The sequence below is a fragment of the Electrophorus electricus genome, chromosome 1 (genome assembly GCF_041902795.1).
Source record: "Electrophorus electricus isolate QZ-2024a chromosome 1, ASM4190279v1, whole genome shotgun sequence".
Lineage (NCBI taxonomy): Eukaryota > Metazoa > Chordata > Actinopteri > Gymnotiformes > Gymnotidae > Electrophorus > Electrophorus electricus.
The window spans coordinates 41754506-41777054 of record NC_137497.1 but is presented as its reverse complement, the minus strand read 5'-3'; the positions used below and the strand labels follow the sequence as shown (position 1 = coordinate 41777054).

The 22549-nt window shown below is 47.0% G+C and overlaps 1 protein-coding gene across 4 annotated transcripts in view; it reads right to left on the bottom strand.

The window, feature by feature from the left end:
• csmd3a (CUB and Sushi multiple domains 3a) overlaps positions 1-22549 on the bottom strand; it is a 149349-nt gene that overhangs the window by 82642 nt on the left and 44158 nt on the right. For all 4 annotated transcript variants that reach the window (XR_014125183.1, XM_081720292.1, XM_035526376.2 and 1 more), the window contains exons 6-20: positions 22492-22549; positions 21100-21177; positions 19295-19382; positions 18781-18905; positions 17980-18101; positions 15957-16060; positions 14980-15092; positions 14650-14832; positions 12013-12345; positions 8985-9179; positions 7814-7952; positions 5873-6060; positions 5342-5530; positions 3194-3310; positions 1758-1973 (exon numbers count right to left, since the gene is read on the bottom strand). The exon at positions 22492-22549 is cut by the window's right edge and continues 55 nt beyond it. Coding sequence is in view for 3 of the 4 variants with exons in the window: in XM_081720292.1 (XP_081576418.1) it covers positions 1758-1973; positions 3194-3310; positions 5342-5530; positions 5873-6060; positions 7814-7952; positions 8985-9179; positions 12013-12345; positions 14650-14832; positions 14980-15092; positions 15957-16060; positions 17980-18101; positions 18781-18905; positions 19295-19382; positions 21100-21177; positions 22492-22549 (2248 nt within the window). In the remaining variant the exon portion in view is untranslated. The remainder of the gene's footprint in view (positions 1-1757; positions 1974-3193; positions 3311-5341; positions 5531-5872; positions 6061-7813; positions 7953-8984; positions 9180-12012; positions 12346-14649; positions 14833-14979; positions 15093-15956; positions 16061-17979; positions 18102-18780; positions 18906-19294; positions 19383-21099; positions 21178-22491) is intronic.

Sequence of the window (22549 nt, the reverse complement as noted above, 5' to 3'; positions counted from 1 at the left end):
GGTCACACGAACAAACATATACGCACACATAAAATATTAAAACAGCAAAGAAAGGACTCTTCTCCAGAGGATTGATTGCACTCCACCTTATGAATATCTTATGATGGTGGTATGTAGACAATTTCTGGTATAGAAAATTTGGTATAGTTCATAAGGTTGAAAATGCCATTAGCAATATTACAAAAAGTCATATTAGACAAATATGGTTATATTAATAATTTATTCAAATTAATGCTAACTAATGCTATTCAACAAATAGACCAGCAAAGCTTCTGTCAATCTAACATTTACCTGACAAATGTACACACCGTATTGATAACTACACATTTACATTTTAGCACACGAGTCTAAAACGGCCTCTTCTCAGCGGGTTTGTGAAAACCGTCCGGCCACGCGCTGGCGGCCCATACCGTCACGACATCTGAAATCAACACAGTGCTAACGACCCGGACGTATTCCAAACCCAGCGGGAGGTGTGCGGCTCATGCGGGCTGAGCGCTCCCCACATTATGCGCGGACATGTCCAATGCCGTCCATCCCGTCTAAGAGCGGGAAAAGGTCGACATGCGCCTTCAAACAGGCAAATCTATATTGTGCTAATGCGCGGGGCCCTGCCCGCAGACGATGTCATGAATATTCATGAGCACAGTTCTTCCGTCACCGTACAGTAGGGCGGATTTCTGCCGACAGTTTTCCGGGCTCGCGTCTGCCTTCCTGCATTTTTGATCTGCGCAGCGCATCCTCTGAATGCGTGAGACTGAAGACCTTAAACTGCAAGAGCTATCCACCACAGGCACGAGCTGAAGGTCAAACGGGTGAACCCTTAACGGCCAAGATAGCCTTCGACGTCGGTTTCTGGGGTTTTCCTTCTAGACAGAGGACCTCATTTCTGGCTGCTAGAGAGCACCACCCTCTCTTTTACATTACACGGTGGATAAGTTCATTCCATCAGCCTGGTAGCCCAGTTTAACTCCTGGCTGACCTCTGGCCAGGACAGCGCTCCGCTGCAGGCTGATCCAGTAAGGATCCACGGCTTATGAAACCCCCTCCCAGCCCCGGGCCAGCCCTCATATCGCCCTGCCGTGCAGGCTCAAATCCGGTCCGGGAGGTCGCGGCTCACAATCAGCACCGAAGGAAGAGGCTCGGGCCGACAGCGCTGGATCGCTCTTCATCGATGCGGCAGTTTTAAGGCCGGCCGGCATTCAAACGCCCGCGTGGTGGCTTAGCTCAGGAGCTACAAGGCTGTAGGCGAGCGAGCGCAACGGAAACATCCGTGCTGGAGCGAATCCACTTAAACTACTGCAGCAGCGGCCGGGGCTCCGACACGGGGACTGCGTGATCTTTGCTCGACTTGAGAAACTTTATGAAATATAAAGATTAGCTTTTTAATAAATAACACAATTATTCCTAGGCAAAAGTTTAAAACATGAAATAACTCGCAACAAATCACCTGTGAACTAAAACCATCTGTGTGCGATGGCGCAACACACTGCCCTAACCATCAAACTTAATTTTTATGTTATAAGAGTTCATTCCGCACAAGTGACCTTGAAACATTATGAAATCTTCATATAGCTTTATAGCTTATAAATTTTATATAGTATAGTCATTAACAATCATGTTCAAAAGAAGGTATTATAAAAACAGTAGCTGCACTGACCCATATATTTTTCTTTCTTTTTCTCTTTCTCCCCCTCTCTCTCCCTTCCTCTCCACCTCTCTCCCTCTCCCTCTCTCTCTCTCCCCCTCTCTCCCACCTGTGAAAGAGATGTTGAAGCCATGGAAAGAGATGGAGAAGTCAGAGATGAAACGCAGCTGGGCCCTGAAGTTGCCGTAGAGGCCGGCGTTAAGGTCTGGGGGCCTCTGGGAGCCCGTGAGGCGGGCCAGTGGTCGTGCGAAGCTGTTGTTCTCTGTCACAAGCAGGTAATCGTGGTGGTCCTCCAAGTGGAAGGCATGGAACGTGAAGCGTACCCCTGAATGGGGGGAGGGCGGTTAGCCACCAGATAATCAGATACAAATTACATATACTTTGGGGGATTTAGGAAGGGAGCAAACAATATCAACAACAACATCAAAGAACAAGAAACCCCCAAATACCCACCTGGAATGCACCTGTAAACCTGTAATACAACTGTAATACACCTGTAATAAACCTGTAGTAAACCTGTAATACACCTGTAAAACCTGTAATACACCTGTAAAACTATAATACACCTGTAGTAAACCTGTAATGCACCTGTAATGCACCTGTAATGCACCAGTAAACATGTAATACACCTGAAATACACCTGTAAACGTAGTACACCTATAATACATCCGTAAACCTGTAATACACCTGTAATACATCCGTAAACCTGTAATACACCTGTAATACACCTGTAAACATGTAATACACCTGTAAACATGTAATACACCTGTAATACACCCGTAAACCTGTAATACACCTGAAATACACCTGTAAGACTGTAGTAATTGGTTACAGACAGAGACAGAGCCATTCATACTGTAATACACCTGTAAGACTAATACACCTGTAAACATGTAATACACCTGTAAACATGTAATACACCTATAATACACCAGTAAACATGTAATACACCTGTAAACCTTTAATACACCTGCAATACACCTGTAAACATGTAATACACCTGTAATACACCTGTAATACACCCGTAAACCTGTTATACACCTGAAATATACCCGTAAACCTGTAATACACCTGAATACACCTGTAAGACTGTAGTAATTGGTTACAGACAGAGACAGAGCCATTCATACTGTAATACACCTGTAAAACTATAATACACCTGTAAGACTGTAATACAGCTGCAATACACCTGTAAGACTGTAATAATTGGTTACAGAGGGAGATGGGGCCATTCGTTTTGCATTAACATCTACAAGCTCAAATGTGGATGCTGAAAACCAGCTTGAACAGATTTCATTATTAATAGCTCATGAGATACAACTGATGAGCTCTCTTGCTGCGGGGCAAGTGTGGTATGCGTGGGTGTGTTTGTGCGCATGTGTGTGTGTGTGTGTGTGTGTGTGTGTGTGTGTGTGCATGTTCATGTGCGTGTGTGTGTGAGTGTGGTATGCGTGGGTGTGTGTGCGCATGTGTGCGTGCGAGTGTGTTTGTGTGTGCATGTTCATGTGCGTGTGTGTGTGTGTGTGTGTGTGTGTGCGCTTCTACCTTTGCCATGGCTGACCTCCACCGTCCATGTGCAGTTTAATGAGTTGGGGTAGAGCTCGGGGAACCCAGGGGATAGGATGATACCATTAGACCCCTTCACATCACCACCACACAGAGCTACAAGGCACAAACACACACACACACACAAACGTGTACTGCATCTCAACATCTCAAGCAGGTTTCCTAAGCATCCAGGAAGGCGGCCTGTGAGCAGTGTGGTGGTTCAGCACCTGGCGCCATGAGCCACACCAGGGCAAGATGCCTGACGCCAAGGTGGGAAAAAGCCACCCAGAAAGGTTACAGCAGCGTAAAGGTGGAGATCCTTCATCACCGAGAGCTTCAAATGAAGGTTACATTACTGCCAGATATACTGAACATTGTACATCACACAAGTCTAAGTATCTCACTGTTATTATTATTGTTATTATTATTATTATTATTATTATTATTATTATTAATAATAATAATTTCTAATACCAAAGGTCGCTTTACAGAAGTGTCAAAAATGCCCAAAACCCACAGATCCAAATTCACAAACCTACTGCCAAACTTAACTTGATGTTAACAGCACATAGTGCCACAGAAACACATTTCCTCATTCATAAATGTGGATTGCCAGCATATTTTACAGTTCACATAATATATGGTCCAACTCATTCTGCCCTCATTTGCATATGATGCTAGTGATTCATAAAAGAACACCGCTTTTCAAAAAACAACCCCCGGTAAGAGTGTGGACCGGATGATCCTCTCTCTAAATAATGTTTGGACGCACGTGCAAGTCATCAGCAAAATCCTGCCCATGCTCCGGTTTGGATAACTGACGCATTTATTTTAAAGGAACAGGTTTTGGTCTGTTTGGAGTGAGTGAGCATGACGGGGGACTGCAGTCAGAGGGGAAAGGGATGCAGGACGCAACAAACGTCTGCCATAAGACATGCAAATTTATGTGGTACAGAGTTAGAGGCTATAAACAGATACAGACTGAGGGGCACCCATCATCAACTCAGTGCACCCATGCAGTTCCTGACTTGGGAGAAGACATTTTTCTGTAACCGTACGTTTACCAGTGGACCGCTGGTCTCACGGCTGGAGTCAGTCAGTCACCGGTCTCCTGACGCGGGTCTTTAATATTTATGCTTATTTATGTGTCGATCTTGGCTGGCTTTCACCTTGGGCCCAGGTGAATTTACTGCACCGGGAAACCAGCGATACGTAGTGATAATGGTGTGCTAATTATTGCCATGGTAACATCACGAATGGGAATTAAATATCGTGTTGCACATTTTGTGTGGTGTAGCATAGTTACTGTCAACCTGTACGAATCTGGCCTTGTATGTGTAAAACTGCACGTTACACTAGGCAGTCAAATCTTCTGGTTAAGAAATCATTCTGCTTGTCAATAGTGTATGTAATCCCACTAATACCAAACTGATGTGTGTCACTGACCACATATTTATTTGTGTATGTCTGCTTCTCTCTGTTCATTTTCACTTTGAAATTGAGTCTTACTGAAGTGTATATTACGTGTGAGAGTTAATAAAACATTACACACAACACATATATTGTACACACACACACACACACACACACACACACACACACACTGTCCCTGCCGCCACCATTATGACCCTCCAAACTATTACCTCACATCTTTAATTCATACATAATTACATGAAGTCATTAAAACTGAATAAGCTCAATATCACAGACGTGTGAGGGAGCCTGTCTGGGGAAGGAGAGAGAGAGCAGTGCTGTGTTAATATCCATACTGGACTCGGTAGGGGGGCATGCCAGAACAAGGCACCTGGGGGGGCTGCGTATGAAAGCCGTAATGGCAGAGGTGGGGGTCAAACACTTTTGTTAGCGGAGCAGCCGTTCGTGGAGGCTTAAGGGATTTGGGAGACGAATCCGAGCTCTCACGCCACCCTGAGTGCACCCAGACACCCATTGTGGTGAGGGCCGCCTCCACTGGCAGCGTGGTGCGTGGCGGGGCTGCTGGGTGATAAAAATAACAAATCGCTCCAGTAACTCTAGCCTGCCGCGATGAGGGAAGGGGCGTGGCGAGAGAGACGTTTTAATTAAGGGAGATAACAGGCGTGACAAGTGTGCGTGATTGAGGTGACGTGCGTAATAATGGTGTCCTACCGTCGCACGTGGGGAGCGGGTGGTTCCACCAGTGGCTCTGCTCGCACACCAGCTGCTCATCGTGACTCAGGCGGTAGCCGGGCTCGCAGTCGAAGGTCACCGCGGAGCCGATGGATAGGTCCTGGCCGTGGCGCGCACCGTTGACGGGCACGCCGGGGTCAAGGCAGGAGTGGGTGTCCAGCGTCACACCTGCGGAGGGGAGGGAAGGAGGGAGAGGTGAAAGAAAGAGAGAGAGAGAGAGAGAGAGAGAGAGAGAGAGAGAGGCAGAAAGCGGTGCAGACAGAATGAGAGAGGGAGGAACAAAGGCATTTAGGATAGGGAGAGAAAGAGAAAGTGATAGAGACAAAGGAAGAAAGAGAGAGAGAGATTCATAACAATGAAGAAGAGACCGCGCCGGAGTCTTCGGGACAGACGCAAATCAGACCCTAAACTACATACACACACGATCTCGTTGTCTCAAAGCCAGAAGCAAGTCAACAGAATCTCTCTCAGGAACACGAGGCCCTGGGTGCAGGGAAACGGATGGCTCACTTTCGTAGAAGAGCTTGAAGCCACTGTTGGAGCGGCTGCTGTCAGTGGTGAAGAGCAGGTACAGGAAGGTGCCGCTGCTGAACAGAAACTGAGGGATCTGCGTCCCATTCAGGGAGGCCAACAGAGGCGACAGGAGGTTGGGCCCGTCGTGAATCTCCAGGAAGTCATAATTGAGTTCTGTCTGGAACCTGCCCAGAGGGGATAAGAAAGATCGGGTCTTACGCCGCGCAACAGGCACGTCCTTACCGCTCGTTACAGCTGCGTCACTGGCTGGTGTTTGGACTTTGTTCGGGGAGCGACGTCTGCGCATGGAAATAAAGTTACCAAAGCATGTCTAACTCGCGTGTGTGTCGCGCCTGCCTCTATGCACGCGCACACACACACACACCCCAGTGCATGGATTCAATGCCATAGCATTCATGAGCAGCCATGAGTTTGAAAGCCATTTACATTGAGAAATCACTCGGGTGTACGTTATACAGAATCCACCACAGACATAGTTTAGCCCCTATACCACCAACCCCACAGACAAAGACAGATTAAACCGTGCTGTACATCTGACAAACCCTGGCATCAGAACCCCTCCGTAAAACCCCCTCTCGGCCGATCTGATGCCTCATATTAGTCTTTCTTCTTGCAGCTATGTGTCCCCAAAGTCCTTTCCATCATCCTGAAAATCTTATGTAATTTCAGGGCTACACTCCCAGGAAGCGCCGCCACGCTAATGCAATAAAGCCAGCCAAGCGGAATTCGATACGGACGGCGTAGCACGAGCCGCGGCGGTGTGTTGACGGAGTGAGCAGAGCGCCGCCGCGATAGCTCCTGCTAACCAAGGCCCCTTGTAATCACTCGCCGACCCCTGCGCCTGGGCTCCACAGACGCTCGTCTGAATCTTGTCTGTGCAGAGCCCTGTCGGGGGCATGTGACGGGTCCCGACGGGCGTTTACATGGCCAGGGCTTTACATGTCTTCCTGACGATGGTATTCCGCACGTCATGTATTCCTGCGGGCGTTAGCGGCTAAGGCTTCTCATCACCGATGTGGAGGCCAATATGTGCAGCTGTAAATAACGGATCAGGCTTTAATACAGGGTTTTCCCCAGCGTCTTACACGCCAGCACGCTTGGCACGTTTCATCAGCCCACTGGGTTTGTGCTTGGGAGAAAGAAAGAAATTAATATCATGCTGTGCTCCAGTGAATCTCATGTATTTTAACAGAATTTATTAGAAACTGAGCTCTGACTTTATTTATTACTGTGTAAAATATAGTTATATAGTTCTAAATAATGCGACTGTGATTGTGTTCAGTTCTCCAGTTACATTGGTGTAGTCAGTGAACCTGTGCGTCTCCTGGGTGGTGACATGTATGGTGTTAATCGAACTCTTCCAGATGCTGGTCACTGAGGCAACGTGTTGCTGTAGTAACCTGACTGCTGGTCAACTTTGGTAAGTGTAAGTTAACTTTTAAGTCAGCTGTTTAAATGATAATTCTGTAAACCAACAGCAGCTGCTTGAAGAAGCCCATTAATGTCATTGCCAATATTGTTAGCAAATTGAAAATGTGAACCAAGGACTAAGATAACTGAATTTCATGACCACCAGTGATGCAATTTCTCTATTCCAGTTTCAGAGGTAAGAGTGAAGCAGCAAACTCAAAGCAGGTAAATGCACAATACATTCTGAGATAACTGTGCCATGAACAACTGTTATAGTTTGTATTCTGGTACCCTGTTACACTATCTGTTGAATATTTTCACTTGTTAAAAGTTATGAAAGAGAAATATATTTAAATGAATAGATTTATTTCATGAAGGTGTTTCATCTACCAACCCTAATATACTGTTATTTTTGACTCTGATGTCCAACCGGTTTGTGAGTCCTCGGGGTGCCCAGAGGCAAGACGGAGGCACGGGTTAACTCCGTCCGGAGCGCTGTGGACGCACCTGTCAAAACTGAGCTTGATGGAGCGGCCGGGCTCTGCCTCGATGACCCACTCGCAGCTCAGAGAGTCTTTGTAGTATCCGGGCCACCCCGGGGACAAGATTACCCCCACCAGGGCTGTGAAATGACCCCCGCACGGCGCTGCACAAGGGGGGCAGCGGGAGGCAGGCAGAGATGGAGAGAAAAAGAGAGATGGGGGAAGATGGTCAACGGAGGGAGTGAGAAAGAGGGAAAAATAACGAGAGACGTTGGTGTGGGTCGCTTTCCCTGTGTAATCACCGAATGTCTCATGGGCCGTTAAAAATACATTAAAACAATTTGGGCACACAAAGGTTGTAGTGTGTGTGTGTGTGTGTGTGTGTGTATGTGTGTGTGTGTGTGTGTGTGTGTGTGTGTGTATATGCGTGTGTGTGTGTATATGCGTGTGTGTGTGTGTGTGTGTGTATATGCGTGTGTGTGTGTATATGCGTGTGTGTGTGTGTGTGTGTGTGTGTATATGCGTGTGTGTGTGTGTGTGTATATGCGTGTGTGTGTGTGTGTGTGTGTATATGCGTGTGTGTGTGTGTGTGTATATGCGTGTGTGTGTGTGTGTGTATATGCGTGTGTGTGTGTATATGCGTGTGTGTGTGTGTGTATATGCGTGTGTGTGTGTATATATGCGTGTGTGTGTGTGTGTATATGCGTGTGTGTGTGTATATGCGTGTGTGTGTGTGTGTGTGTGTATGTGTGTATGTATATGTGTATATGCGTGTGTGTGTGTGTGTGTGTATGTGTGTATGTATATGTGTATGTGTGTGTGTGTGTGTGTAAGCACACTGTTATAAGCCTCATTACAAATGACAGAAGCAAAAGTTCATCTCTGGAAGCTCACTGCTGCAGGTTGTGCTGACGGCAGACGGTATCTACCAGAGCTCTGTTTTTCCCATGACCTTAGCATCAACCACAGACGTTATCTACCAGAGCTCTGTTTTTCTCATGACCTTAGCATCAACCACAGTCTACAAGCTGTCTGACAGTTTACTGAGCATCCAATGAGCAAAGGAATTCAACCTCTTCCAGAATGCCTAATTAGGAGAGGCCCGTTCAGAGCATTGCGTCTTCCAAGATCAAGTTCACACTCCCTGCCAAATCTGCATGACTGAAATATTTCGACCACGGTGCTTTTCAGCTTACCCTCACACTTGGGAATCAGGCCGCTCCACATCACGGCCCTTCCCTCCAGCTCGCAGACGATGGTATCGGAGCCTTGGGTCTTGATGAAGCCTTCCTCGCACACCACAGAGATTGAACTTCCTAGCTGGAAATTATTACCAAAACGCTTGGCGTTTATGGGCACTCCTGGGTCCGGGCATTCATTCTGGCCAAACGCTAAACAAGTGACAAAAAAGATACGTCATGTAAATGATATATCTATATATAAAATATTCCCGTCTCACCCATCCAGTGCATGGTCATATCGATGTTCCTCACACTCAGACCTTCTGTCAGAGGCCCAGGAGCTGGAGCGCATGGGGTAGTATTTTTGCTGTTCCTAGGAATGCTCTCTTCTGGACTGATGGTGCCATTCCTGGGATTTGTTGGAGCCACTCCTCCAGTTTAGGGGTCACAGCCCCAAGCGCCCCTGTCATGACTGAGTCAACTGTAGTGTTTAGTATCTCTCAGCCATTTTTACACCTTCATATTGCTTCCTTTGGATGTTTCCATGTCTGCTGGATCCATTACCACTGCTGTTTCTGTATCCTCTCTGCTATCAAGACACCTGATAGGTTCGTCATTGCTTGCTTATCTGTCCGAATCTAAAGGCAACGTTGGATCTTAGTCGTCTTGTTCTCCACCACTTTCAGTAATTCCTCCCTTTGGGTCTTGTCTGGTATAGTATCACACCAGACAGACACACAGACACACACACACACACATGGTTTCCAGGGAAAAAGGACGTTTCTGACAGTGATCCTTCATTAGCTATGCAGAGTGCTTCTGAAGTTCTTGGAGGTGAAACCAGTTTATGTTAGAAAAAGTAGATGACATTATTAATCATGACATTCATTCCATGGGGTCCTACAGTTCCAAGAGAGCAGATCAGTTCATTTTCTTTGAGTTTCCTAATTTTTTTGCTGCCATAGCAACAACTGGCAATGCAAACAGATATGTCATTAACACAATGTGGATTAAATGTCTTGCCATTGACCATGACAAATCCAAAGGATTTATTTCTAACCACTAAAAAGTAGCAAACAATATTTATGAAACTGATTATTAATTTCACATTTTTCCCTAAAAAAATTTCACGAGATGATGAGATTAATCAGATGAGATGAAAAATGAACCAGTTTACACTCCATAGACCAGGTCCCCCATGCGGAGGCAGCCATGTTTACAGTACATTCTTTGAAACATCCAGGCCACTAGGTGGCAGTAAAATGGATATTTCATAATGTGATGATGAATGATTGGACAAATTAGTTATTGCTCCTTTAATTCTGATGGTCTGAAGGTGTTCAACAAACCGATCGGCAAGCCTTCTCCTATTTCTCCAGTGTAAAGCCGATTACAACTTTTACAAGAAATATAATAGCCAACTCCCGCAGTGATGCACCCAGGAGGAATGGAAGAAAACAACTGATCTTTTATGATAGTTCTTCTAATGTCTGTGTGGATACATTTACCTGGAGCACATCTAGACTGATTGCAGACTACTGTACCGCAACAATTATTCAACCAGTGATTTATCCCACTCATGACAAAAAGTTCCTGATGTTGTTGTCTCATCTGTAGGAGATTAGTGGAGGATCCTTAAAAAGCGATGTGGTCTCTGCATCGTCCTGGAGGACTCTGAAGTGTGGAAGTATAATATTAGCCACTGTTTTATTTGTAGGATGGTAAGTCAGCACCAAGGGAATTCTTGTAGTCTTAACAGTGGATTGTTTATAGTTCAGCGCGTCCACTCTCTGAACAGACAACACGAGCAAAGGCGTCATCTACGACCTCCTCAGGAAACCCACAGTCATGAAGATATTCACACACTTCCATACTTTTCTGGTGGAAGTCTTCATCCTCACTGCAAATGTGTTTTAATCGAAGTAGCTGTAATAAGTGATTAAGTTTTTACAGGCCTTGGGATGTGCAGAGTTGTATTGTAAATAAGAAGAATTAGAGTTTAGAACAGATGGTGGTATTTAAACTAGAATTTTCATACTTAACTGAAACCACCATAACCCCCCCCCCCCCCCCCTTTGTTTATACACATAGTGAAGTGCACAAGGTTTCCAGAGAAACGCATTTCAGAGATCCACCATCAGCCACACATGCAAACCTTGGGCGCTAGACTGCAGTCAGTTTTTACACACACGCGCACACACACACACACACACACACACACACACACACACACACACACACACACGCACAAAAAGCCTAGCTAGGAGTGGGAGATGCATAATGAGATAGGAGGCAGTTGGATATATGGGGTTAGAACCAGAAGAACTAATATATTATCTTATTTTATATTATAGTAATATTTGGCTGTAAATGCAATGATGTAAATAAGATTATGTAGTTTAAAACCAAAAGACAAATGGCTTAGGGAGCTCATCATACCAATGTGTCCTACTGCAGGTGCCACTGAGTGTTTCTCAATAAAAATAAAAACAGTTCATTTCCCTAATGGATAAAGCCAAGTCTAACAAACTTTAGGAATGCTGTCTTATTCTTCTTCTTCTTCCATTTCACACACAAAGCCCATCTTTTACCAACTAGGCCTTAGATGTCAGAGAACTCTTAATAATTATAATGTCAAACAGATACATTAAAGGAATGCCTAAAAAGGCTAAGATGCTAACATGGCTAATAGTGACTTCAAAACCAATGGGGACCGGCCAGCATGCCTGTGGGTTTAAGTCCAGGTTCATGCTCACCACACAGTAGCACATAATCTCATCAAATGATGACACATTTTTCTAAAAACATATTATTACTAAATTATTACTATTACTAAACAGTACTGTTCTGTCATTTAACAGCAGATATTTCTGCTACACTGTCAGAAAATCTGAGAGCAGTTCCTTAATGGAAAAATATGAGTCTTAATGAGTCAGTTCCTCAATGGTTAAGGTTAAGTGTAGGGTTATGGGTTCAGATTATGGTTAGGGTTAGGATTATCTTCGCTACGGGGATGAGCGGCCAAGGAAAGAGTGCCACTCACTGCTGTAGGAGATGTTGAAGCCTCGGCCAGACATGGAGTGGTCGGCCTGGAACTCCAGCTGCAGGACGTTGGAGTTGCTGGTGAGGTGTGAGGGCACCTCAGCTCCCGTGAAGCGGCCCAGCAGCGTGGCACCGGAGCCAGCCTGCTCCCCATCCCGCACCGTCAGGAAGTCATAGGGCGGCTCCAGGTCGAAGTCGTTAAAGGCCAGTTGGATGCGGCTGCCTGCCTCAGCGATGATCAGCCACACGCAGTTGAGGTTGTTGCCGTAACCCTCCGGGTAGTCCGGGGACAAGACAGTGCCCGAGGCAGCGGTGAAGTTGGACAGGCAGGGGACTGGCGGGAAACGGAGAGGCAGGTCAGCTGTGAAGCCCAACGAAGGCAAGTCGCGACCCCGATGGCTACGATGGTCGTCTCTACTCCTGACGGCACTTGTACCCATGTTGACTTTACCACTGCGATAGGCTTTACAGTACAAAATATCGAATGGTGGCTTGCACTGTTTAGACCAAAAATGATTCAGGATTACTGGATCAGATAAATGCTGCAAAACGCCATCAAAAATTCTTTAAAAACCCCAAAAAACTCACTTACAACATTTGTGTTTGTTCAGGATGCTCAAATCGCACAACAAAAATGTCATTTTTTATCGTGCTTTTTTGCATAATGCAATGATATCGGTGGCATAAAGGACAATCTTATAATAATGATTAGCAGATAGCACAGTCTACAGCTGCTGTTAGCGGTTTAACCCACCAGCCCCCACCAAACCAAAAGGAAATTGTTTTTACAATGGAATGTTCCTAATGAACTGAAGGAGAGCATCTGCAGTCCTCTGATTTCTAGTCATTATCCCTCCTGACTGCCTTGTGCGATCTCTGAACATCACTCGGTTTGGGCTTTAGAGGGTAGTGATCTCTATTGCATCCTCTCATTTAGTCAAAAACGCTATTATTCATTAGAGCATGCGGTGCAGACCCTGGAACTGCTGGGCTCTGCCCCGTGTCCTCTCGGTATAATGCGGCTCCCTGAGGAAGTCTTCTTATCTCACGCCTAGTCTCCCGCAATACCCTTGGGGCTAGCAGCCAGATTTGGCTGTGCATTAATAGAGTTGTTTACCCAACAAGGCAAGCTTTCAATTAGCCAACCCTCCCTAAATAACCTCTCGTAGTCACGAAGTCAGAACCACTGCACAGAATTCGCAGGATCGTCGCCACTCGGATGTAAAAAATGGCTGGCTAACCTTCCACATACGAGGGGTAATGGGTCTTATTTGCTATACGCACACTTCTCTAAAATGATTCTATTGTTTATATTACCAAGCTCTTCAGCCCACCGATGCAATTTACCACCTTGATGCCTCTGTGGCCCATAACGTGCTTGAAAGGCATAAAAGGATCAAGGTAGCATACGACGTGACGGCTACTCACACACACAGACGACGTGGCGGGCACTCACACACACACAGACGACGTGGCGGGCACTCACACACACACAGACGACGTGGCGGGCACTCACACACACACAGACGACGTGGCGGGCACTCACACACACACACGACGTGACGGGTACTCACACACACACACGACGTGACGGGTACTCACACACACACACACACACACGACGTGACGGGTACTCACACACACACACACGACGTGACGGGTACTCACACACACACGGCGTGACGGGTACTCACACACACACGGCGTGACGGGTACTCACACACACACGGCGTGACGGGTACTCACACACACACACGGCGTGACGGGTACTCACACACACACACGGAGTGACGGGTACTCACACACACACTCACACACACACACGGCGTGACGGGTACTCACACACACACACACACACACGGCGTGACGGGTACTCACACACACGGCGTGACGGGTACTCACACACACATACACACACGGCGTGACGGGTACTCACACACACACACACACACACGGCGTGACGGGTACTCACACACACGGCGTGACGGGTACTCACACACACACACACACACACACGGCGTGACGGGTACTCACACACACACACACACACACACGGCGTGACGGGTACTCACACACACACACACACGGCGTGACGGGTACTCACACACACACACACACGGCGTGACGGGTACTCACCCACACACACGGCGTGACGGGTACTCACACACACACACACACGGCGTGACGGGTACTCACACACACACACACGGCGTGACGGGTACTCACACACACACACACGGCGTGACGGGTACTCACACACACACACACGGCGTGACGGGTACTCACACACACACACGGCGTGACGGGTACTCACACACACACACACGGCGTGACGGGTACTCACACACACACACACGGCGTGACGGGTACTCACACACACACACACGGCGTGACGGGTACTCACACACACACACACGGCGTGACGGGTACTCACACACACACACACGGCGTGACGGGTACTCACACACACACACACGGCGTGACGGGTACTCACACACACACACACGGCGTGACGGGTACTCACACACACACACACGGCGTGACGGGTACTCACACACACACACGGCGTGACGGGTACTCACACACACACACGACGTGGCGGGTACTCACACACACACACGACGTGGCGGGTACTCACACACACAGATAGGGATGTTAGCCGACCACTGGTTGTTATTCTGACAGGAAATCGTTCTCTCTCCGATTAGCTCGAACCCAAATTGGCACTCAAACCGCAACACGTCCCCGTTGGAAAAACCTCCGCCCTCCCGTAATCCATACAAAGGGATGCCGGGATCGCCGCAACTCTCCTTATCGATTTCTGTTGGAAAAAGTGGGGGGGAGGGGTGTATAAAGTTTGTCAGAGGCTCGTCAAATTTAGTCAGGGGGCATCAGATGGGTGTCACTCCGACATAAGACGGAGGAAGAGAGTTGTGGGGGCGGGGCCTGGGTGGGGGGCAGTGCCAACCTTTGTAGTTGATCTTGAAGCCAATGGAGCCCACACTTTCATCTGACTGTAGATGGAGCCACATCTGATGGGTCATACTGACGATGAGGTCAGGCACGAAACTGCCCGTCAACCTGCGGCCAGACAGCGAGAGACAGACAGCTCAATCCAAGGAGTCAAATCAAGAAAAATGTACCTGTCATGTCAACCTACAAGGACCGAGTGACACACTCCTAAAGCTTCGGAGCCACAAACGAGACACAACCTGTGTTTACACAGCTGCGCAGTACGAGCGATTGAGACGATGCAAAAAGCAAAAGTTCTGCACACAAGGGCAGGTCATGGAATTACTGCATATAGTGGAATTAGGCCAGAGCAGTGTAGTACAATAGAATAAAATGACTAAATAATGAACACACACAATACAATCAGACTTACTTCAAACAAATAAAATCCATTTGACCTTAGAAATACGCAAAGCGATAAGAAACACACAAGAGTAACCAGTGCAAAACACCAGAGGGAATTAACTGAACGGTGATAGTTGCCAATCTCACCTCAGGTTGTCCTCACAGTGAAGGGACAGCGCCTTACTGGGCCACCTCACTACTGATAACGTTGGAGACGGCAGCCACTTTCACGCTGGCATTAGCGGGACAGCTAGAAGTGGTCAATTATTTTCAGTGGTTGTGGCCGGAGGAAGGACGTCTTGACCTTCAGGTATGTGGAGCCAGCGCTAAAAGTACCCGGGCTTGGCAGAGCGCCAGGCAAATAAACCAGAATGTGCCAGCTACTGCTAAAGTGTGTCTGGTCACGAAACCAGGGCTGAGATGCCCTATTAGATTGTGGTATAGGGGTGGGACAGCTCGCTTGGGCCTGGGTTTCGTTTTCAGGCATGTTAAAAAGTGTTACCAGGAGCAGAAGGGAGGGTTAGCAGTAGCGACGGAAGCCCTGCTCATTAACCAGGAAATTTAGCTAATGGTCGGCAAAGAGCTTACACTTGGATTATAGTCCTGGAGTCGCCGACTTCTCCACCGTCCCCTATAGTTAGTGTGTCGTATCCGAGCTCCAAGTCAAACTCCTCAAAGTTGATTTGGATCACCTGAAATGAGGGAGAGACAACCCCATCAAACAGGCTACATGTAAAAGCGATGATTTCTCGTTAAGATTGACTGACACGGAAGGATTTCTTATATGGTCTGGCTCAATGTTTGTAATTATGCTTGGTAAAGGCCATAATTCTCACATAAAAATGATATATCCATTCAATAATACAGTGTGTCCACTTGCTAAGTAATAGTAATTTGCTGTGGAATATGTTATCAGTAAATTAGCCTTCATTTCCACTCTCAGTGGACCCACCATACATCCCATGGTTTGGTTACCACTGAAAATTCCAACGATAGATTAATTTATGATTAGCGGAAAATATAATTATGGGTCAAATAAAGACAAACTTTAGATGAGGCTCCATTCCTCGCTCAGTGCCCCCACGTCAGCGGAACAACGCGTGCCGCTCGTTCCACGTTTAAATGACTGCCGCATCTTGCATGTATGTCGGCGGGCGCGCACTTCACATACTTGACTTCTGCCGTGTTTGCGCAGGCCACGTCACGAGCAGCGGGGCCTGAACCGAGAGCCACACGCAACATTTGCTTGTAGAGGATGCAAAAAGAGTGCCCTGATAAACCGAGCATGAGACATGCGCGTTTGCTGAGCTCTACGTCCATATCTCTCTCTCTGCATATATCTCTCCGCTAGCACCTAACTGCGATAATGCAGAAGGGCTGCCTGTGGCTCTGTTATTATGAGAGTGAGAGAACTGCAATAAAACTTAAACTCCACAATTCCATCTGGCGAAGATAAATGAGCCAATAAGACTGTGTCTTTTAGAGCCCATTTGCATCTCACAGCACCAGGAGGGCTGAGATTTAGCAGCGATTGAATATATAATTCAGCCATTTGCAAACATCTAATGGCATGGCGCGACACCGTTTGGGGAAAATATTTCTGATATTTGATCTCGGTCATGCAGGTCCATGCAGTAATTCCGAACTTTAGTGTACAATGTGATAACGGTCGTAGAGAAAGTGTTAAACAAAGGAAGCGAAGTGACACATATAATGGTGTTTATCTGAAGGGAACGTCACACTTGACCATCCTGGATTATACTGTAGGATCAAGTTCAAGATTTTGACTCAAGCTGCACGCTTTCTGCTCCTGGGATACTGCGAGGACACTTTTAAATGCAGGTTCAGGCAAGTTAAAATATCTCATCAAATCAGTCTTCGATCCTGCAAACACACAGTGAAAGGAACTTGGAGGCGTTGAGGAGTTCTTTGGAGTTCATATCTCTGACATCTAAATAACAGCATATATCTCTCAAAGTCACAGACCCAGCGAATCACACGGACGTACACGCAGCAAATGACGATCGCTCACCAGGCTACTATAAAAAGTGCTACGACGGATATGAATGTATATTCATCACAGTCACGAATGGATTTTGGATTTTTCCATTTACTCTGTGCCGCATTGACCGATCCATGTCAAGCTGTGAAAACAGGAACTCGGCACAGTGCTGCTCCCGTCCATGCTATAAAGTCCGCCAGCGTGTTTTCAGCTGACATGGCCGTGCGTGTCAGCGACGCACGGCTGGCCCGCAGGAGTCCGACCAAGGCCGGTGCCACGAGCGTCCGTCCCCGATTGCAGGTCGGCATGCGCTAAATTCAGCCCATTACAATACTGTGCTCTTATGGAGGATGTTGTACTATCATCCATCTCTCTGACTCAAGAAGCTACCAGGCAAAATGACCCATGAACCTGCCACTATATTACAAACCGCCCATTATCAATCCACCTCGTGTCCTCGCGTGCACAAGAGAAAAGCAAGGAACCAATTAGGTTCGCGGGTATAAGCATAATTACTCACAGGGTTGGCACATCATATATCAATGAAGAGTCAGTATCCTTGAGTGTGTGTGTGTGTGCCAGAGAGAATGCAGACAGAGCTTACTGTACCTTATTAGGGTTACTGGCTGTGATGATCCAAACACACTGCGAGTTACTCTCATACTGGATGGGAAAATTAGGTGACGTGAACGTGCCCGATGGACCGTAGAGGTTGGAGCCACATGTTTTGGCTGGAAGACATCACAGACTTTATCAACACTAAATACAGCACGGATCCACTGGAGGGAACAGACTGCACGCGCGTGCACACACTGGAAGCGTAATGACATACAGCTCCATTCACAACACTCTTTTAACTCCTGAGTATACAGGACCCTATTATCTAGTTCACTAGAGGAAAGTGACTGACTCGCATGTGAACATGCAGGACTGTCTAATGCACCTGCTTTGAGGATTCCTCTGAAGCAGAGATGATCTTTATGTTTAAAACACAAGATGCATCGCTGAAACGGGTTTCCGTTCTTAAACCTCAGGGCCTATCCCTTCACTATCACTTCATTTTACTGCCTGGCACCCGACGCGAGTGTTGCTCATGGCGCACACTGCTGAGATTTATTCAAGATTCACTGCTGAGATTCCCGGGGACGTGTAACTGTCCCTGAGTTGTGTCGTTGCGCCAATCAGACACATTCTACAAGCGTGGTAAGTGGACCAGACAGTCCCACAACAACGGAAAAAACTTAAAGGCAATAAACAAAACTCGGCACGCCTGGCTGCCTCACTGGCGGCCGGCGCCTCGCGTTCTCGTGGGCTGAGTGGGATTGGCTCCGATTAGGGAGCAGGTTTTACTGATGGTAAGGGCGGGGCGGGGCGGGCCGGGCCGGGCCGGGCTGAAGGAAAGGCGCTCACCTTTGCACACGGGCCTGTGGTCACTCCAGGCGGCGAACACCTCCGCCACTCTTTGGCAGGTGATGCTCTTGGGCCCCTGCAGCACGTGGCCTCCATCACAGGTGAAACCCACGGTGGCTCCGATGCTTCCGGGGGGAGGGGGTTGTTTTACCCGCCATTTCAAAAGTGATAACAAAAAACCAAGCAGGCCAAGAGAATCAATGAGCAACATCTCCTCTGCTATCGCGCACGTCAGACGGCACGTTAAACAGCACAGGGTCTGATGCCTCATGTCACAGCAGATAACGGTGGAAGAATAGAATCTGGGATATTGTTGTGATGGAAACCATGGCTGCTAGATACAGTCCATGAGGACGATCTCACACACACACACACACACACACACACACCCACACACACACACACACACATACCCAAAGGCATGCATGGCTGCTGGATACAGTCTGTTAAGACAAACACACACAAACACACACACACACACACACACACACACACACACACAAACTGGGCTTACCTGAAATCGGAGCCTATGCGTCTTCCGTTCTCTGGGTCCCCAGGGTCTGAGCAGTGGTTGGACACTTGTTTCACGCCTCCCTCGCTCACTGCAGGGGCGAAAAACACGAACATGCCCGTCAGGCGACCTGCAACCATGACGCCCGCCGCGCCCCATTACTGCCCGCCAGTCGCTGAGCAGCAGTGTGAAGACAGGCGCGGTGGACTGATACCCACCCACAGCACACCACCCGTGGAGCCAGTGAGTCTGAGGAATGTATCTTTAATGAGTCCTTCTGAGAATACAATGAATTTTATTCAGGTAACTGCGCTTTCTACATGTTGCCAATTTGCTCACATTATTTAATTTTTTTTCAGGTTTTCTCCGATCCTCCGTGTTCTCCAACTCCAATTCTTACAGACATTCCATGGGCACGACCTCCACCGCTGGGGACTCGTGGATATTCCGCTTCAGCATGTACACAAGGCTAATTTGAAATGGAAGTATCCATTTGACTCCTTCTGAAATGCCGATCTCGAAGTGAGATCGGCATTTTTTGACCCATGTTTTGAACTTGAGCCATTGTTTGACACTCGAGTCAGTTTTTAGAGGTTACAACGCAAACCTCTGATTAGCAACACCATTAAGTGTCACGCCTGCCCATGTCCTGCCCCCTTGGAGTCTAAACTCGATCAGAACAGTGAAGGGCTGGACCCATTTACCACAGATTGACCAAAAGCCAATTTTATAATCAGAGCAGATCTGGAGTTGATAAATTAAGCACCCCTGATTTACACAGAGGTGTTTGCTGGCGTACTGGGGCACTAAACAAGAGCTTGTTGAGTCCAGAGCTCATAATTCATAACTCATCTTTCAGAATGCATGAGGCAGCCGCCGTGAAATAGAGGGTCATAAAAACTCTATCCTGTTGTAATTAAGTATCTGAAGTACTACACTGCTGCCTTGCAATGAATCGTTGTGCTCAATAGATTTTTACAATAGCAGCCAGGCAAGCATGCACTTCTATTGGTGGAAACTAGGAATCGATGGCAATGATAGCAATCAGTCAACACTGACTCTGAAGCCCGAGGTTGTACCCAGACCCAAATGGCAAAGCGCAACCCCCCGCCATCAGGCCATTAAAGGCACACTTGGACATCCTTAAACAATATAGTGTTGACCCCTATGTAATAAGGGGCAATTAGAGACATGTCTTCTGGCCTCAAGTTTATAAACAAAGCTATAGGTGCGTTAATCAATAGTCATTATTCTGGCATAAAAACGTGATTTGAAGGTTCAATTGTTTTGTTTAGGCTGCTTATCAGCAACGGTCATGAGAAGCATCATATATGGGCTAATAGGTAATAGGATGTGAAAGTTGTTCAGATTATTTAATGCACACACTGCATCTTTAATAAAACAGATGGTGCTCCCGAGCCAAATGGGATTCACGATTCAATTTTTAACTTTGGGTCTTTTCGCTAGAATCCTTTTTTTAAAGTGATACCAAGAAGCAGTAGGCTGTCGTTCACGAAGTCGATGCATTTTTGATCACGTACTAGTGTGCGCTTGCCTGTAAGGGTTGTACACTGTGTGCTTTATTATGCACAGCTGACGCACGTTTACGGCTCCGTGGGTCAGAGCGTTAATAATTGACAAAGTGGAAGTCTCCAACTAGGAGACACAGATGAAACAGTCAAAAGTCGATTGGACACTGATAGCTAGAAAAATCGGTACTGGCATTGAGAAAGGACCAAGTCTGCCTAATGCAACTTTTAAGTAAAATCCCATTGCTTATAAAAACCCCAAAGAAAAGGTAGACTTACTTATAGAAAATTTATTTGTGTTGTCCTTGCCAGGCAATAGTTTGACCCCTCTTGATTTGAAATCTCCAGACCGTTTCACTATTTTTAGGAGGGAAGAAAAAATAAAGAAAAGCAATCAAGCCTTCCGCAAAAACAGCTGCGAGACGACCAATATCTGTTGACTCCGCCGCCGCCTCGCGCTGTAGGCCAAGAACATCCGAGCAGGACTGAGCTGTGCGCTACCACCAGTGAGGGCACAAGAAGGGGCTTTAGGCCCCCTCATACCGTGACCCACAAAGACATCAGCAACAGCGCGACGCTGCCGTGTGACAGGGCAGGCGGGCCCGGGTCAGCGCCGACGCGCAGCTCAGGTGTGTGCTCAGCCCTGCTGGGTTAAGCTCATGGCCAAACCTCCCCTGCATACTCAGAAAAACTATTATCTACATATGTACATCCTGAGAAGTCTGATGTCAGATATTGGAGGTAAGCGAATCTCTCACCTCTGAGGTTTGTCATTTGCTTTCAAGAGAAAGTGTCTCGACTCATGTTTGACAAACAGCCCCCTCCCTACATGACTGAATTTCATTTTCTTCATGCAGTGAGGACATATTTCCCAGATCCAGGAGTCTGTAGGGGTATAAGAAGCGTGCTTGGGTACGTAAGCGCCTGGGCCAGCCCCCTGCCGGGCGAGTCCTTAGTCGGTGCTTCAGCTAATAATGTGACAAGTAGTAAAAAAGTGGAAAAGGACAGGCATGGAGACAGAGGGCCTTTGGGCAGCTGATGCCGACGCTACGGAAGCAGCAGTGAGAAATGGTGGTCAGGGGCTCTCATTAAAGAATTACAGCTAATCAATTACAATCTCGCATGCAACATTTAATCTGCAATCCTGGAACACGTCAATGGAAATCTGTGCGTTAAGATTCTTCTTTATGATGGTTTTCCACATTTAGCAGCAGTTCAGAGGTTCGTCGCTTACGTACTACCTGTGAAAATTGGTTCCATAACCTCCTGAAACCATATATTAATTATTATTAAGAAACCTTTGCATCACCATCGACCTTGTTTTGATACAACCTGACAGGTCATTCTTATTTAGTAAAGGTGAGAAAATCAAATTAGCTCCTTTAATGTGGAAATAATTACCTGCTGATTAAAATAAAGACGGCAGTGAAAGATTCTTTGCGATCCAGGAACTTTCTTCGCATATAACAGCACTCAGGGCATCAGTTGCTTATCGACTCACAGCCATGACAGACACGAAGAGTAATATTTGCTCAAAAGATACAGGAAGTGCCTCAGAAATAAACGTCCTCACAGCAGCAATAGAAACATGCAACTCCTGACCCTCTGGACGGGACTATCCAGGGTACAGTCCCAGCAGACCATTACAATAGCATCAGAAACAATCTTTACCTTGATATTGTGCACTAAAACCTTTGTGCCGACGACTGTTATCAGTGACGAAATGCAG